Genomic DNA, 18,943 nt, shown 5'->3' on the forward strand with positions numbered 1-18,943 from the left:
GTTGGTTTGGTGTTTACAGCTTTGAACCTGGATTTCATTATGGTTATCCGTGCCTCTGTGACTCGTGGACTACTTGAATGTCTGCAATGCATTCCCTCCTCACAGCTATGCTTGCAGGCAGCTCTAATGTTACAGCAAGTTGGAATGCAAATATGTGCCATTGAACTGTAGCATATGAGAATGACAGTGGCTAATCTCTTCTTGAAGTGTACCCAGAGACAAAAAATGTTATCTGCTTCAAAAGTCTCTCAAGGAGTTTTACTAAAACCTGACTTGAATCTTGCAGCCAGATGCAGTGATCAAATCCAGCCTGTGTGAATTAAGAATCTTCCAGACTGTGCAGCTCCCTTGCAGTAACCTATATGCTATTTAGGATAACTTTTTAAAGTAACTGAATGTAACAATGTGTTTGTTCATTACTGTGTAACCTCCCCACCTCAGTAATAACATGTTTTTCCTTCTTATAGGCAGGAATAAGTCTAACCTTTTTCTGTGGTTTTGATCTGTAGGTTTTTTTGGAGGTGAGTGGGAGACAACTCCAATATTTAATTATCTGCTCCAGCAATCCTTGACATCAGCTGATCACCTAATATTACCAGTGTTAGTATCTGTATCTACCAATTAATAAGGACATTACAATGTATTTTTACAATGATCAGTAGTGACATCCCTGTCAGTATTTCCCCAAGGCTGAAAAGACATAGTCACAGGGGGGTATTCACTCAAAAAGTACGTAAACTTCAGAGAAATGGTTAAAAAGGCCACAAATTGAGAGTTGCTTATATTAATCTTTTGTCTTTTTTGCATTTGTGATAGTAAAATGACAATATATAATGAAAGCTCATGAAGCTCAGAGATTGAGGAATTGTTTCCAGAAATCAGAATTGAAAAAAAAAAAAAAATCAGAACCAAAAACCAGTTATGAAACTTCTGAGCTTCAGCGTTAACAGTTATTGACCAAATGAAAAAAATTTCTACTGCTTAGTTGTTTCATTCTTTTTGTTTGCAGTAATGGCACATATATACACGTATGTGTTAGTTTATATTAGAAAGGATTCTTCAAAGGCTCAGACTAGATGACAGCAGGTGTCTCAAGATCCGCAAAGGGTATTTTGTTGTGTACTCTTCCTAGGACTTGGGTTGTCCATGTGAAGACCAGGAAATGAGGAACAGGGGCGGGTCTTTGCTACTAGCTCATTCAGCAAAATGCTAAACCACAGCTTCCTAAGCTTTAAGGCAGTCACTCTGACAAAGAATGCTTTGTACGGCTGCTTCCCCATGTACAATTCCTTTTTGCAATATAAATTGCCTAATTCATTAGTTGTCTAACATAATTTCTGCAGTCCCTCATTTTGATGCATCAGATTTGAGAATATTATTCCAAACTGTACAGTGCGAATAAAATTATTATGAGATACCAAATTGTATAAAAATTAATTATAATTCATGTTTTTATCTTGGTATAATATATAAACAAGGCTTCATTTTGCTGTTGGGATGTAAAAATTAAAATGTAACTTTAATTATGGCCTAAAAATTATCCTTTTCCTAGCTGAGGATTTTGGAGCAAAATTTTGCTGAGAATAAGTTCAAGTGTATGCCCAGAGTTGTTTGCATGAGATGAAAAAACAAAACAAACAAAAAAAAACCAAACACAAAACCAACCCAAGTCTTACCGAAGCTGGTAACACTTCAGAACAGTTCAAGCTGACTCCATAATGATTACTGAGTGTAACTGTCAGATTTAACCTAGTAATAAAAATAACATAGAAAAACACACAGACTTGGAAACACTTATGTAAGACATCCTTTTTGTGAAGAAGGTCAGCAGTTTTGTTTTGCTCAAATAGAACATGGTGGCGTTATTCAGTTGTTTATGTTTTTAAATTCTCAAATGAAATTTATCTGCAATAACAACTTTGTTTTCTTCCTGCAGTGGAGGTTGGGATTTAATTTTATTGATGGTACAGTCATCTCTGAAGACTCATTGTCTAGGAAACAGTGGACTAGCTTTACACGTGGCATGGTTTGTATGTGAAAGCGATACGTTTTTCATTCTAAGTATTACAATTTCAATATTTCCCTTTTTTATGCTGAGGGGAAAAAAAAAAAAAAGACCTTCTAGCATGTCTCCTTCTAAAGTGTAGTTGTTTTTTAAATCTGCTTCTATTCCTTAAGAACCTAGAGTTAAAATCACTTGCAGAAGCCATTCTGCTTAGAGTAGGTATTATAATAGTTAAACTAAGCTGCGGAAACTGGGCCCGGTCAGTCGGGAGAGGGCTGAAGGAGGTCTGGCAGTGCTTTTCCAAGGCCTGTAGAGGCGTTACAGAGACTTGTGTCTGACAGGCACAGTGAACGAACGAGAGGCAACAGTCCTGTATTGCCACAAGGGATGATGCAGTTACGCGGAAGGCAAAAATTCCTCACCCTGGAGCAGTTTTGTGGGGGTGCCTGCAGGTTGTCTAGAGGGGGCTGTGAAGTCTCCCCCCTCGGCTGCTTCTGGCTGGGGTCAAGTGTCACTGTAGATGGCAGACCCCCACAGGGGGTTTTCTGAAGTGGAGGATGGTGTTTGTGGCTGCAGGGGAAGGAGGAGAGAGAAGGAAAAGGCTGGAAATGTTGATCTATAAAAAGCATGTGAAAGGGACTTAGGACTACAGCGACAAAACAAAACGTGTTGTTGCTGTCCGGGCCAGAAGCGTCGTTCTGGTCGTGTTGAGGGGACCTGTGCCCGTGTCCCCTCTTCCACTTTCCCCCGTTACCTAACTTTAACCCAAACAGCTGCGAAGGAGGACTGAAGCAGTCGGTTGCCAAGGCGGGGGGGCGGGCCGCGCTGCTCCCCGCCCGTCCCGGGCTCCGGCACGGGAGCAGAAGCCCCTGCTTCTGCCCTCTCCGCAGAGCGGGAGTAGGGCCGGGAGGCGCTGCCGGGGGCTGGGGGAGCCGCCAGCCGGGCGGCGGAGCCGGCTCCGCTCCCTGCTGCCAAGCGTGTGTGTGTGTCTCTGAGGGGGCGGGGGGCGCAGCCGCCCGCGCTCTCGGGCGGGGGGCGGCGCTTGCTGCAGCGCCAGCCCCGCTCCTCGGCTGCGAGCGAGCGAGCGGGCGGTCACGGCGGACACGCAGCCGGCGGGGGCGGGGAGCGCGGCCCCAGCGGCCGGCATGAACCCCGGGCGGCCAGCGCTGCCCGCAGCGGGGACGGAGGCGGCGGTGCCGAGGTACGGACCCTGCGCGGGCCGGTCCGGTCCGGTCCGGTCCCCCGCCCCCAACAGGTGCAGGGTCCTCCCCCCGTCCGCGGCACCCGCCTGTCCTTGCGGGACCGGGGCTCGGCGCGGTCCCGCCCGCAGAGCGCCGTGCCGAGCCGGGCCGGCAGGGAGGGGAGGGAAAGGGAAGGGGTGCCAGGCCCGGCCCGGCCCGGCCCGGCCCGGCCGCCGGCGTGGGAGAACTGAGGTGAACCCGCGGTCTGCGCCTGCCCGCCCGGCCCGGCGCTCCCGCCTCCCCGCCCGCCGGCCCCCGCGCTCACGCCGCCCCCCTCTCTCCGCAGGGAGCCGCAGGGGGAGTAGAGCTGCCGCGGCCGGGCCAGCCACCTCCGGGTCCATGAGCCGCCGCCAGCCGCCGTCGCCAGCCGGGACTGCCGCCACCGCCGGGCCCAGCTCCCCCAGCCCCGCCGCCGCTTCCGCCGCCGCTCCGCCGCCCTGTCGGAGGTGAGTCCCGCGGCCGGGCCCGCCGCCGCCCGCTCTCTTCAACGCCGCCCGCGGGCCCCGGTTCCTGTCAGCCGCTCCGGGGCGGGGGGGAGAGGCCGCCGGCAGCCGCGTTAGCGCCCGCGACCTTTTTTGGGGGGAAGATGGAGGCCGGCTGGGACAGCGCGTGTTCCCCCGTCAGGGGAGCTGTGGGCTGGGGTCCCCCGGCGCCCGCTGAGGAGAGGTGAGGGGAGGCGGTCCCCGCGGGAGGGTCGCGCCTCTCCCTTCGTGCTCCCCTGGAGCGGGGGTAGCTTCCTTCCCCGGTGGCTAACGGCGGAGGCAGGCGCGGGCAGCTTGTGGGAGCGGGCCGGCTGGCGGGCAGGCACCCTCGCCTCGCCCCGCTCGGAAAGCGCTACCTGTGCCTTGTTTTTCCTCTCCCCGTAGGACGGTCCCGCGCCCTCCGCTGTGAAGAGAATGGCCGTGACTCTAGAGCAGGCCCAGCGGGTGGGCTATACCTGTCTGAAAGCACTCCTCAGGTTCGCTTTTATGGTCGCCAATAACCTGGTTGCTATTCCGTCCTACATCTTGTATTTAATTATGCTGCAGCCTCTCCGAGTGTTGGATAGTAAAAGCTTCTGGTATATCGAAGGAGTATTATTTAAGTGGCTTTTAGCTATGGTGGCTTCCTGGGGCTGGTGGGCAGGATATACAGGTAAGAATGTCTTATTAATTTAAAATATACAGATACAAAGATGTAAATAAGTGTTAAAACACAGATGGTTTTGTATGGGGACATGTAGGGGAATATCTAAATACAGTGGATGTGGGGGATGTTTTCTTTTCGGGTTTCTTACACAGATGCATCGTATTTCTGGATTGAGATGCCGAGTGTACTGAAACGTGTTTTTAAATCATAGGTACAAACTTACTGTGCGTTAAGAGTTTCTCAATCAATATTTTGTCTGAGTATAATCAGAAACACAATTTTTCCTAAGTATCTCGATCACTTTATTTTAGTGTTATATGAAAAAGGTACATTTCTTCAAAAGAGAGTTGATTTGTATTGTGCACGTAGCTAATAGAGCCAAACTTTTCTTTATGCATCTCTAAATCGTCTCGCCTTAAAACTATCAGGACACAAGGCTAAGAAGTTTGACGTGAAGCTCATGTTAGAAGAGTAGGTCTTCTGTTCCTTGCAACAGTGACTGTCTTTGCTGCTGCTTCAGAATGGAGGGAAACAGAGGGAACCTCTTTCATACAAATTGTGATACACAATGTTTCTTGACTGTGTGGCTCTTCGTTTACTATTAGCAGAGCTAATTACAGAACCTGTAGGTTTTTTCCCCTCTGCATGCTTGCTTTGCAGTTATTATTGAACTTATTTTTGCTTGGTAGTAATTATAGGCTCATTGAGGTGATGGACTAAACTGAAATACGAAGGAAGGCTCTAGTTTTGTCTTCGAATGCACTGATTCTCATCCTGGCTACTGCACTTTGTGCAAGAAACCAGCCATCAATTCTTTTTCTGTGCTTAGACCTTGGAAAGGGAGGAAATGAATCTACTGAGTGCAAAATATGAACAGCCCTCCTAAAATTCTTTCCCTCTCTTCTGCCCAGGCTGCATCCGCAGGTCTTGTCCATGTAAACAAGGAAAAAAAAGGAATGGCAGCACACAGCTCTGGAGTCTGGTCAGACTCCTGATTAGTCAGAAAGTCAGTGTTGACCCAGATGGAGTGCTCTTTTTGTTAGGCTACAAGAGCTGAAGCCTCTGTGATAATGTGCCTTTTGGTACCCTGTCGTGTGCTTTTCCGAGATGCACAAAGTTTCTGTGGATACACTAGGTGAGCTTCCAGTTCTTCTTAAGGAGATGGTGGCAGCAGCAAGCTAGATTCTGGTCTGTCGGGCTAGAACTGTCGCAACGTTGCACTGCTTCAAAATTGCCTTGCCTGGTACAGCTCAAGCTTTTCCAGATATGCTGTTTTAAAAATCTTTTCGTATGTTTGTATTTGCTCATTAAAAGAAGTCCACATAGTGTTTGCAGTGGCAGGTATGTTTTAAAAAGTCCGCTTTATGCCTTAAAGCATAAAGGCCTTCCAGAAGGAATGATTGATTTTCAAGGTGTCGTGTGTATTATTAATTGGAAATGGGAAAGTTTATGGGTGTAATAGTAATGTTGAAGTCATACGGCATATGACCCCGGGGATTCGCTGTGTATATTGAATGTGCTAGTTAAAATTCAAGCCATTGTCCCATGATGATATGGTTGTCAATTTTCAAAAGCAGTTTCCTTGGGTTAGTTTTACTGCTGACTGCAGAACTGTGTGGTTTCTTTTGCCTATTGCTTGGAAAGTGGTCTAAGCATGATCTGCATATCCTAGAGTCTTCCTGAAGCATCTGTTGATTGGTGTTGCTGATGTATCTTGACAATTTGAAATAATTTGTTTTATAGTCTTGAAATGTCTTAGTATGTTTGTTTGAAGTATCATTTATAAACAGCTACACAGAAGTGTGTTCTGGGATGGTGTATGGGTAAGGAGGCCCTTTCTGCTTTTCACTATAAAGCATGGCTTTTGTTTTGGGGAGGATTTTAAGCAAATGCTTGTACAAAGTCTCGGTTTAAATATGTTTTATTTTATATGATTAACATGGTTTATACTGAAAGCTGCAAAATGGCAAGAGTAGCTTACTTCTTTGTCTGTTCTTTCTTTACCCTCATCAGTGCTCACCACCACATGCAGAACAAACCTGGAAAGGGTATCTTTCTGGCTTCAACATACGTAGACAGAGTAATTTATGTGTCTATTTCCAGATTGATAGGTTTATAAAAGACTGTCGCTAGTTCTCCTCTTCTTGTAGAGCATAACATAACTAATTCAGAACTGAAATACTACTTTATTAAATAGAGTTGGTGTCTAAGAATTGCAGTGGTGCATCTGAAAGAGGCGATGCTCCAGAATTCTTCTGTTTTCAATTCCAAAAATGAAGTCAAAGATAGGCTTCAATATGTTCCATCTTTGCAAAAGTAAATACAAGATAGTGGGTATATATGTGTTCATTGAGATGATTAAGGATTTTTCTTTTCTTTTGAGTAGCAGAGCAGTTGGTGAGTTGTTTTTTGTTTTTCTTCTTGATTGAGAGGATAACCAGCTAAGTAAGTTTACTTGTCTTTTAACTGGAGGTAGTGTTCTGCTTCAGGTATGTTTCAGTTTTTAAATTTATTTACTTTTTCCCCTTCCAAGCTTGGGTCATCTGTTGGGTGAGAAGTGACATAAACCATTTGTAATTAGGGACTTAAACTCAGCCTGCGAAGTAGATTCAGGGTGGACTTTTATTTCTTCTGTAAGGTTGTATGTAATGTGTAGGAGAGAGCTCAAAACCAAATGAAGAAAATACGGTGAGTGCTAGGTTTTCCTTCTGGGCTTTGCTGCTGTTGCATAATTGTTGGTATATTTTATTGAATAAAGCTGGAAGAGCTGAGGAAAACTCATGAACTAGGCCTGTCCTTCTCCTCCCCACCCCTACATAAACCTGTGTTTTTGTGCTAGGATCCTAGAGGATTTGTTACAGAAATTACATTATCTGTATCTATATCGGCAGCTCTAATCTGTGCTTTTTGATAAACATAGGTGTTTCTGTTTGCAGATGAACTTGATGTTATGTAAAGAGATAGCGTATAACCAGACAAGCAAAATAAAGGAAGGAACGGGAAGAGAAATTGTAAAGGTTACTCTCCTTTCCCTAATCTTTTTATTCTTAAGATGCAAGTATGAGAGAGAACTTGGGTATAATTGGTTGTCTTTGATTTTTAAAGGGCAGAGTATGATAAATATCTATGTTCTCTTGAACTCTGTAGTGTTTCTTATGAAAAGGAAAACTGAGTGTCTTTTTATGAAGAATGTTCAGATAGTCTAGCAATGTTATTTTATTTTTATATGCTTTAAGAAAGGCCTTTATATAATTCTTCTAAGCATTTTTCTTTTTTTAAGGCTTTTTGTATAAATGTATTGCTCTTGTTATAGGAGCTGTTCAGTTAGGACACTCGGAATCTGCGTATTAGTGTGATTTGAAAGGCACCTTTGAACAACACTTCTAAATATTTTCCTGCATTTGTTGGAAGATGCATTCTAAAAAAAGCAAACTCGAGAGTGCTTGATCCTTTGTTGGCAAGTACCTTTTTTTCCCCTACACTATAATTTGTCATTTAATATACAAGTAAACCAGAAACCACTAAATAGTGCAGTGGATGTAATGGGAAGGAGATGGAGCGTATCTGTGGTGGTGAGTTTCTGATGACCTCCTGCTTACCTCCAAAACTAGTTTTAAAGCAACCATCTTCTAGATTTGAACCTCTTTGGTCAAGTAACTATTGCAGACTGAAGTTTAATATCCCTGTACCAAATCATATCACTAAAAATAGGACTGCTAGAGAAAAGCTTACTTTGCTTAAATACACTTAGAAAAACTGTTTTGTTGATTTCTCCTGCTGTCTAAATGCAGAAGCTAGCATTAGTCTGTGATAGTGTTGTTGCAGTATTGCAATTAGAAGTCTAGTACAGCAGAGTAATCAGTTAGCAATGCAGTCCTGATACTTATGATGCTAATCTTGTGCATCACTCTGCTCCGCACAGCTCAGTCCCACTGTAGGGGAGCGGTGGTGTGTGCCCAGCCTGTACCTCCGGCTGGGAACCGGGAGGAGCTGACGGAGGGTGTGTGTCCTCTGTCTGCAGCAACCATCAGCGCTCTTAGGCCTGTCAGAACACCAGAGGGAGAGAAGTGTTGCATGTGGTCAACAGGGTTGTGTGCATCTTGGGAAGGGGTTTCCTTGAGAGTTGTGCTTGGAGTGTTTCATACTCCAGCAGTGAAGAGGAGAACTCAGCAAAACCTAGTATTTCAGCCTCTTGTCAACACACACAGTCTTGCAATAATGTTGGACAGGTTGGTAGGCTGTGGACTGATGAAAGTAAGAGTAACACCTCTGTTACCACACACAAAAAAGTCTTAGTGGTGTGAGTGGCTTAATTAAAAGGTGAACTAATCCTGTGGTATTGCCTGTTACTGTTCTGTGCCAACTGGGAAGGTGACATTTAAAGAGTGTAAGAATTGTCAAGTTTTGTCAAGTGAGGAGAATTTTCCTTTCCTCTTTCTTTGGTATTCAGCCAAGCAGAGTAAAATTGAGATTTGGATTTTTAGTTGTGCCGCCCCTACTCCCCCCTCAAATGATTTAAAATTTATTGGATGTATGATTAAGTAGTGACCACTCTTATTTTTTCAGCAGTCATACTTTTTTTTTTTCCTCTAATCCAAAATCTTCTTTGTTTCCATTTCATCAGTCAACAGCCTCAACTCCTCTAATCTGCTAAGAATGCGAATATTTTTGTCTTCCAGAACTGTAAAAGATACAGGTGGAGTTGCTGTGAGAACACTTTCTTGGTGCAGACAGTGCACTGTCTGTGTTGCTTCTCACAGCAAGTTGGCCCCTCTCCTCGGGCAGGAAGTGCAGCAGAAGCTGAAGAAGAGCAGATGAGATAAAGTAAATTCTTGCCCCAAATAAGGCAGGAGGTGTTATTTCAGGAGACCTGTCTGTGCCTCTAACCCTTCCATTGTTTTCTACCCTCCTCTGTTCCTACAGTGTGATTTTTAACTGGCAATGTTTTGTTTTCGGGACTGGTCACTACTCTAAGGACTGGGCAGGGAGGGTCGTGGGGGAAGCAACTTGTGTTTTTGAGGTCAGGCAGCATATGAAATGAAGAAACAAAATTGTTCTTGTTTTGTGTTTCCATTAAATGTGCAAAAATACCTGTTGTGACTCAGTAGATTTGGATGGCAACATAACACACAGAAACTTTTAGCTTATGCTGTGGCTGTGTGTTGAGTTTCTAGGTAATCCTTGGCTTAAATGCAGCTTTCTCTGATGTGTATGATTTATGTGTAGGTTATGCTGAGATCAAGCAGGGATCTTTGAATTTATTTTACTGTTTGTAAGAGGAAGTTCATGTGTAATTTGTGAGCTGTCTTGATAAGAAAAGGTCAGAGTTGAATGAGTTGGGGACATTGGAGCTGTTTCTACCATGGCCTCAGAGCAAAGGTTCATTGTGCCTTTGCATAAGAGGAGGTAAGCAGTACAGTGAACTTACTGTCAACTTCTTTGTGCAAGTGATGTGTCTGTTTGTAGACAGTTCTATACAGTGACCCTTGTCCTATTTTAATAATATGTAAAATCACACCAGGATATTCCCATCTCTCCTTTTTGGAACATGAGTTACAGGCTTCACCGTACTTTTTTATAGTCCATCTAGTGTCAGCAACGTGTCAAAAAGCAGTAAAGCTTATCTTTCATTTTCCTATTGTACCATTTAACTATAAAGGATCATTCCAAAAGATTAGGTATTGAAATGCTCTCTGAATTTTATTTTTAGAAAGCTACTGCCTTCTGGCACAAAACTTAGAGTAAAAGCACACACTGTTGATTTTTTGCTAGTGATATTTTTGTTGTTTGTTGCTATTAATGTCTTTTTTTTTTTTTTTTTTTTTTAAAGTGGGTTAGTCTCTGCTCCTGTTTCACCTACTCTGGATAATACAAAAACTATTGCAAGCATACCAAATCTGTGACATCTGCCTAAGGATAGTAAAGATGAAAGTATTGAGGAATACCCATACAAAAAGGTGTGATTATTTATTTTTAAGTCCAGGAACGGCTGTGGGATGCTTCTGAATTAGCTTATGTGCTAACGGCCAAAGGAAGACAAAGTTTTGGGAATTCTGGGTCCTATTCCTGCTTATGGCAGAGTTTGCTATTTTTAGGATGTGTTTTCTTCCCTCCTAGTTCTTCTGGGCCTTTGTTTTTAGTGTATCTATTAACACTAATCATCTTCTCTGTTTGTTGCTAGTTGAGTGCCTGAAAGGATATGATTAAGAATACCTCAGAGATGTGTCTCAGTTCTCTGTAACTTTTCTTGTTCTTTTTCTTGATGGTAGGCTTTTAGGAACCACGTGAAATAATTACAGGAAGGCTTTTGTCCAGCTCTGATTTGGAGAAGCAAAATCTTAGGTAGTTAATTCTTTGTCCACAAATTCTTTGCAGAGTGTATGAAGGAGAAATTTTTTTCCACTTTGACAATGTGATTGTGTCTGTATTGGAACATGCTGGAGATGATGCCTTTATGTCAGAGGTGCAATTTTTCATTCTCATTTAATGTAACTGTTCTAAAGCATAGAAATTTTAGAGCTTTTCAAGAAAACTGGAGAAAAAATTGGATATTTAAGGTGGATAAAACCTATTTTCTCTGTCATTTTGTACTGGGAAATTACTTTTTTAGAATGAAACTCAAACAGTTGAACAGAATATATCACTTTCCCTTTCTCTGTTGGGTGTGTGAGGGACAGAGAAGTCTTGCCAAAGGTTAGTTTGACAAGGTTTTAAGCCGCTGAAAACAGGATCTTAAAAATGGAAGAGTTGCGCAAGCTTAATTAGACAGGGTAGTTAGTAAATCCTTTATGGAATATAAGCTTAGTGGTGTAACTTTCCAGCATGAACTGAGCCAAAATACAGCTCCAAGATACGTAATCTGCTTGCGTTTATTACAGTGGAATATAAACTCTAATGCTTAAGATGACATGTCAAAAGTGGGATTGCGTAGGCATGTAATTGCACTGCTGTTGCAGTCACCACAGTTGAGATAATAGTCCAGCCATTTGTATATGCAGTTACTGAAATAAATAAGGCTGATATGTTTGCATTCCTAAAAATATTCTGTGACACCAGTGAGGGATTCTGCATATGAGGCTGGTTTCTTTTTTTTTTTTTTCTTTTTTTTTTTTTTGTCTCTCCCCTTTCAACCATTTCAAGCAGGGAGCACCACTGAAGAAAGCCAGTCCCAGCCTTTCAGACTCATCTTACCACCACTGCTTCAGTTTTATTGGCCAAATATTTTAATGATTGTGTGGTGATCTGGATCACAGCCCTGATCCACACCAAAATGACCCACCCCCTTTTTTTGCTGAGTGACTGACAAAACACAGTCCCTAACCCAGTTCATTTTGCGGTAGTGGTGAAAGAAGAGGGTGGGTACGTATAGCAAAAGGAAAGAGGAAGGAACTGCATCTTTTGGTGACAGTAGCAGCTTTAATGTATTTGTTGAACTACTGCTTATGGCCCCTATTCAAGAGAGCAGTCCTGTGCAGGACAGGGCCTCTAGTATGTGAATAAAATGTCAATGAAGTAGACTTCTTCACTTTTTCTTACTATTTTGTTGACTGGTTAGTGTTGAGACTGGAAAAGTGCCTTCTGCAAAGTTCTTTTAGAGAAGAAAACTAAGCATAGGGTGAGAACAATGGGTTATCATAAACTGAAAATGATTGATAAAGGAGTAAAACGACCAGTGTTCATTTTGATGAAAGCTTAGCAGTGGGGTTCCTCTGAAGTTTTGTATGCGTACTGTTTGAGTTTGTCAGCTACAGAGACAACTGTAAAGAACTTCAAAAGTACTTAAGCTGTATGAATAGCCCACAAAATACAGTTGTTGTTCAGACTTGAACAGTCCGAAGTAATAAACATTTAAGTAAAGTAGCAGTTTAGGAAAGAGATTAGTATCATGGTGGAGAGCTTAGGGAAAGTTTTGGCTCAGTGCACATCTATACATTCTGTTATAAAATACATAAAGAACAAGATGGGGAATAATATTAAAAATATCAGTGGTTCAACTTCACACTTGCTGGTTTTGTCTCAGTTGTTTTAAAGCTATTGAAGAGTTAAGAAAGGGCTCTAAGAGGGTCAACAGCTTCACTAGTGCAAGCTGAAATAAATTCAGAACAATTTCATTTACAGCCAAACTTGAATCCTAACTGAATTGGACAACTCAGTGATTCTGTTTACTGGGCAGAATAGAGTAAAAGTTGCAATCTCCCTGCCTCTGTGTAAAGAAGGGGACTTTTAGTGTTGTTGGAAGGTAGAAAATTAAAGTCTTTAAGATTTAATACACACACTGTCAGCAGTGCCTGGGGGTTTTGTTTGTTTGTTTGTTTTTTCTTAAATACCTTCATTATGTCTTTTCACAAATACTGACTTTGCAGGATAGTGTCAATGGTGTTACTTGTTTTGAGTCATACAACATAATCTGAAAACTTCTTGTTTAAACTTTATAGTTCTAAAAGGTAAGGAATTGTCCCTATTTAAGGAGTCTGATAGTTTAAACTAGCTTAGAGGTTCACTTCAGTTTTGTAATTTAAGGAGGAGAGGAAGGATTAATAGCTTTATTACTGCTTCTCAGTTATGTAGAACTAAAAATAGAAATGGTGTTCTAAGCGCAAGGGCCAGCATTGCTGCTGTTTGGGAGGACGCAGGTTCTGGAAAGTTGATTCATTACTATAACGGCATGAGTGCTCATGGGTGTGTTTTTTTGGTGGCAAGAAGGAGGATTTTGTCTGAGTTTTTTTAATTTAGTTTCATTTGTTTTCTAGCATCCCGAAGTTACAAGCACATGCAGTTTCTGTGAAAGTCTGTAGTGTCTGGGGAAAAAACCATTAATGTTAAGAATATGTCGTTTTGGTTAATTTAAGCATCAGTTATGTTTGAGTGTGGTGTTTAGGGTGGGCCATTGAATACTATTTTAATGCAATTTGGTGACTTGCGTATTTTATTATCTATGTAGATAAATGTGACTGTTTTAAGCATAGTTTCCTGATGGGTTTAAGCTACTTGTTTAACAGCTTTTTTTTCCTCTCACCTCTCCCACACTTCTGATTTGCCTCCTTGTGAATTTGTCTGTGATTGACCAGATGGTTGAGATTTCAGACATAATGGTGTTCTCATGAGTTTTGTGAAAATTTGCAGCTGAATGGAGGAAAGAGAGAGACCCAAGTTAGTGCCTCAGCTGAGGGTAGCGCAGGCAGATTTGGCCATCATATGTCTTGCTTGGCATCTGCTGCATGGCCAACCACTGCATCAATGGTTTGGGGTTTGCCACAGTGCTGGCACGTCTTGTCCACCCCATTGAGGAGAAGGAGGTTAGACAACAAGTTTTTGGGAAACCAGGCTTTCTTATTTCTGCTTCTGGAGCAACGTGTTAATCTGGCAGTGGCAGACGGTGTGTGAAGCAGCATCCTTTCCTTTAGATGATGTTTAATCCACCTTGCTTATCATAGCCTTTAGATCCAAAAGGCATTTGCAGATAACTGTTTTAGTCTTAATGTTAGGAAAAAGGACAAGGTGGTAAAAGAACTTAAAGTATTGTGTTTTTAAGAGTTTCTACTCTGTATGTAAAACAGGAGTTGGCGTAGCCTCCTAAAAGGAGGACTGGAGGGGCATCAACGTGAGTGAAACTTTCAAGAAAGAGCAGTGATGCTCAGATTACTGTAGACAGGGCAGAGATAAAGGAAAAGTCCATTATGAATCTGACCCAGGGACATGTAGAAACATGAGGTGTATTTGAGTGTATTTGGGGAGACCTGGGAGCAACAGTGTGGGTGGTCAGCAGCATTAGTCTGTCAGGAAGGGTTCTGTACCACTCTACAGCACGTGTGAAGGCATTACATTAGAAAGGTGGCCTCTTGAGTTTTGTACCTGAACCTGGTATATTTTGATATGCATAAATATATATAGATGGCCTGGCAGAACTCCAACTCTGGTAACTGCCAATTTCCTTTCCAAATGCATTCTTCTTTCATAATCCATTTTTATTTCCTGTGCTTGTCTCCAGCATAAAATTCAGTTGTACCTCCTAGCAACAGCTTTACTTGGAAATAAATATAACCATAGCCTGTGTATACACTAATATAACATGAAAGATCTATAAAGTTCAGTTTACATTTGAAAAAATGCTTTTGGATGCAGGTACAGTTAATATAAATGACTGTTAAGCCTCTTGCATGTAGTGGATTACATGAAAACAAACTGATGAAATTTTTTTTTTTTTTTTGAGACTTCTGTTTGTATTGTCAAACCTAATACTTCGGTCTCCTAACCTAGTAACATAGGAGGGGAATGTGACAACAGCAAGGCCTTTGCCCAGGTAATTGTATTGTCTTGGATGTGTTTAAAGATTGTTTGATGCCTACCTTGGGCTTCTGGAGTTTGACAAGATTTTTACAGGCTGGAGAAACACTTTTGTCCATGGTCTATTTCAGAGGGAGAAAATACTGAAACACACCTCCCCACCGACCCCCTTTGCTTACATTCTTTGCGAATGTTTTAACAGCCTACTAAACTTTAAAAGCTAAAATGCAGAGCTGAGTTCACATAACTATGAGTGTTGTGGCTGTGCATGACTGTAGGAAGGCTGAGGGTTATTTGGGTGGCTGCCATGATGAAGAAAGAACCGTAGTAGGTGGCTTGCTCCTTTTCCAGTCTCATTACCACCCTTTCCTGATACTTTGCAAAAACAATGTGGTAAATCTGAGTGTCTGGTCACTCACTGGGTTTGCTTTGAGGCAGGGTTTCTTTGAGCAAAGTACAGAAGATTTAATTGGATAGGTAGAATTCGATGTTTGAAGTGTATTGACCAAAACTCTTACTCTGCTAGTAAGTGTGCTAGACTTTTGTAGCTGGAATGAATTTGGTTTTGCCTAGTTTTCTTTTTGTCTGAGGAAAGAGTAATTTGTATCACTTCTGGCAAGTGCTTCATGAGTAAGCCAAGGCACTTGTAGCCACAGATCATGACAAGTTGCATGTAAAGTGCTTACAGTGCCTATTGCTACCCACAGACTTAGGATTATTCACATTAATCATGTAATTGTAAAGTGCAGTTTTGAGATTCATAGTTTCTTCTTGCATTTGTGGCACACTTGCTGTATTTGAAAAGAAGTCCATTTCCACAGTCTCTTTCACAACTCTCTCGGTCAACCCCTTTACGGGTGCTCTCCAGAGAAACTGCTCTGCAGTGAAGTACTGTTTCTAATTGAAGTACTCTGAAGTCTGTTCTTTTTCTTTTTTTTTGTTCCCCCAGCATTTTTCTGCTGTCATTTTTACCGTTTGCTCCCAATGTATAGAAAAACTTTTTGATCTGAGATGTGGAATTTTTTTTTAATTTGAGGAGGGAGAAGAGAGAGAAGCCTCAATTACTGTCATTGCAGCAGCATATTTCAAAATTGGGACCTGGGTATTTAATTGAAAGGTGCATTGAATATTAGTCTATGTGCTGAGGATGAAGGGTAGGTGTTGGAGCCAGCCATTCAGAATGTTTGAATAAATTTGTTTGTATCGAGTCCAACCATTTTATGTCAGTAAAAAGTTGTTGTGGTTTAACCCCAGCCAGCAACTAAGCACCACGCAGCTTCTCGCTCACTCCTCCCCCCCCCCCTCTCCCCCAGGGGGATGGGGAGAGAATCAGAAGAAAAAAGGTAAAACTTGTGAGTTGAGATAAACACAGTTTAATAGAACAGAAAGGAAGAAACTAATAATGATAATAACAATAATAAAATGCCAATACTAATAAAAGGATCGGAATATACAAAACAAGTGATGTACAATGCAATTGCTCACCACTCGCCGATGGATGCCCAGTTAGTTCCTGAGCAGCAATTCCCCCCCCCCCCAGGCCAACTCCCTCCAGTTTATATACTGGGCATGATGTCACATGGTATGGAATACCCCTTTGGCCAGTTTGGGTCAGCTGTCCTGGCTGTGTCCCCTCCCAACTTCTTGTACCGCTCCAGCCTTCTTGCTGGTTGGGCATGACAAGCTGAAAAGTCCTCGACTTAGTCTAAACACTACTTAGCGACAGCTGAAAACATCAGTGTGTTATCAACATTCTTCTCATACTGAATCCAAGACATAACACTATACCAGCTACTAGAAAGAAAATTAACTCTATCCAGTAGAAACCAGGACAAAAGTACTACTGAATGTAGTACTGAAAGTCCCAGTAAGACTGTCAGCCACAAATCCAAGGTATTTTTTGCAGTTGTCAGCAGGTGTAAGAGGATTATTTGTTTTGTAATAGTAACAGATGCCAGAGTGCTAAACTTTTTTTAAAATTAGGAACAGTAAACTTTCTACAGCTGCATTTGAGGTACATCAGCTAGAATAATCTAATGACAGAGGCTGTTTTTTCCTGCTAATTACTTCATTTGTGATAGCCTTAGAGTGCAATTAAAGGTGTTGCTTCTGATTTTATGATGATGGACTTGTGCTTACTGGCAACCTGAAACATGGCCACACACTTAACTGGTGTAGGATAACGTGGGGTAAATTTAAATATGGTAAGATGCTTTGTTGGCTTGAATCATTTGCTGCATCATACCAGCAAAAGTAGTAGCTTAAGTTCTGGGCTAGAATTATTGTCATACGCTTTCCAGCACACTTTTCAAACTTACTGTTGCCTCTTGTTTTAATAATGGGACTTGCATAAACAGAAACATAAAAATGAATGTAGGAATTTGCTGTTATGTTAATCTGCATCATTAGCATCTTATAGTTTTATGATTAAATTATTTTGATTAAATTTGTGGTAACTGAACATCATTTTCCCCCCGGCCTTTATAGAATCCATTATTTGAAAAAAATGAACATAGTGTCTAAAAAGTTCAAGGGGAGATGTTTTTACAGTTCTTGTTCATGTTATAACTTCTTTGTCGTAAAGACTGTTGTTTGTAGCGTGGGTGAGTTTAATGAAGTCCTTGAAACCCAACAGTGCAAACATTAAAGGCTTCTTTTAAAAGGTTTGTCCTTCTGCTTCCTTGCATCTGCATCCAGTTATTTTTTGATTCTTTGCATGCCTTCCATTATTAAGTTTTCTCCTCCACACTGCAGCTTGGAAATGTCCAATGTCTTGGTTCTGTTTTGTGGTATATAGCAATGCTAACCCACTGGTACTGGAGGATGGTGCAGAGTTGTATCGGGGAGGAGAGAATAATGCTGCAGCTGTTTGATTAGTAGCCAGTTTTATTGCTTGAGGATATTGATTTTTAGATTATGCTACTTCTGCAAGCTCAAAATACACTGTTTCAATATGTATTTCTTGTTCTTATGATCATTAAGGCACTCAGTAGCTCTGTTTTTTCTGTCCAGAGTTGACTGAGTTGAAGAGGTTCAAATTGTCAATGTCCCTCAAATGGAGACAAGCTCCTCAGTTCTGAGGTCACTGTAGCGAGACTGTAAATAAATGCACGGAATGGCCTTTTGCCTTTCCTGTGTGGGCCATTTAACAGAGATATCTAAAAGTAAAGGGGTTTCCAAATGTATCTGGCAGTACTTCTATGTGGTAATTATTTGTCCTGTATCATGAGCTGGGCTGAAAAACATCATCTGTATAATGAGACAGTGTCAACAGCGTTTTGTAGTAACTTAGGCAAGACCTGAAGAATATGAAGAGCTAACTGCAAGGTAACAGAACATGATTTAGATAAGCAGAAGGTAATGACCAGAGCTGGGATATCTGGGTGGTCTTACCACATGCAGAATCTTGATTTCCAGTAATAGTATTGTTGGTTTTCCTGACTTGAACCTTTAGCCAGTGATTAAAGTCATGCAGTTTGATTCTGTTAGGAGGAAAAATTGATGAAGATCTGGTATTTTTTTGAATCAATATGACTTATTTAAAGGATATACGCAAAATCATGTTTTTTGAGCCCAGTTGGATTTGAACACTGGAAAACAGTTTCCTTGCTCAGTAGTGTAATTATGGTTTGTTTTTTTTAACCTTGCACATCTTCTGAAATGTATAGTCTTAGTTCTTACCTGTATTCACTCTGGCAGCTTTTCTTGATATGTACCCTTTTGGCTGTAACCCTTGCCTGCACCCGGTTCTGGTGGTACAGTTCTAGAGCTAAGTAGAATGCTTGGGGGCCCATCAAGCTTTTTCACCATGGTATTTGATTAGGCTTAGTATGTAGGGAAAGATGAATGCAAACTCTCATTTGGAGTTTTAGGCAAGTTCCACATCTTGTTTAAAGAAAAAGTAATGTTTGTTCACTTCCAGCCCTATTAACAGTTTTCTGGTTCTTGTATTTGATAAACCTCAAGGTACTTCAGAGAATTTCATGGGTACCAGAAAACACTTGATTAGTTACCTCTCTAGCTACGATATAAGTGCACTAGAATAATATGCTTTATCAGCTTCCTATGAGAATTGGCTCTCACTCTTTGTGCAATCCAGTGCCAATTTTCTGCGTTCTGCATGTCTGTTACCTGAAAGAGCCTCTTGTATAGTGCTCTGAAAAGTTTATGGTCCCAAAATATACAGTAACTTAAAACTTGCAGTTAAAAATGGAAATGAGACTTCCAACTCATGTCTTTTCATTGCTAGCTAGCTTCTCCAGTCCCTTATGCAGTAGGTAATGAC

General features: G+C 41.7%; 1 protein-coding gene across 3 annotated transcripts in view; it reads left to right on the top strand.

The window, feature by feature from the left end:
- The first annotated feature begins 3,072 nt into the window (after window positions 1-3,072).
- The window catches only part of LPGAT1 (lysophosphatidylglycerol acyltransferase 1), a 67,433-nt gene continuing 51,562 nt past the window's right edge, over window positions 3,073-18,943 (top strand). Inside the window, exons 1-3 of one of the 3 annotated variants that reach the window (XM_030034448.2) lie at window positions 3,073-3,206; window positions 3,533-3,692; window positions 4,113-4,380. In XM_030034448.2, coding sequence (XP_029890308.1) covers window positions 4,143-4,380 — 238 coding nt within the window. In that variant the 5' untranslated portion in view covers window positions 3,073-3,206; window positions 3,533-3,692; window positions 4,113-4,142. Of the gene's footprint in view, window positions 3,261-3,532; window positions 3,693-4,112; window positions 4,381-5,285; window positions 5,510-18,943 lie in introns of those variants that run through there. The other 2 variants (XM_030034449.2, XM_030034450.2) reach the window with 2 other exon arrangements.

This window comes from Aquila chrysaetos, chromosome 13 (assembly GCF_900496995.4).
Source record: "Aquila chrysaetos chrysaetos chromosome 13, bAquChr1.4, whole genome shotgun sequence".
NCBI lineage: Eukaryota > Metazoa > Chordata > Aves > Accipitriformes > Accipitridae > Aquila > Aquila chrysaetos.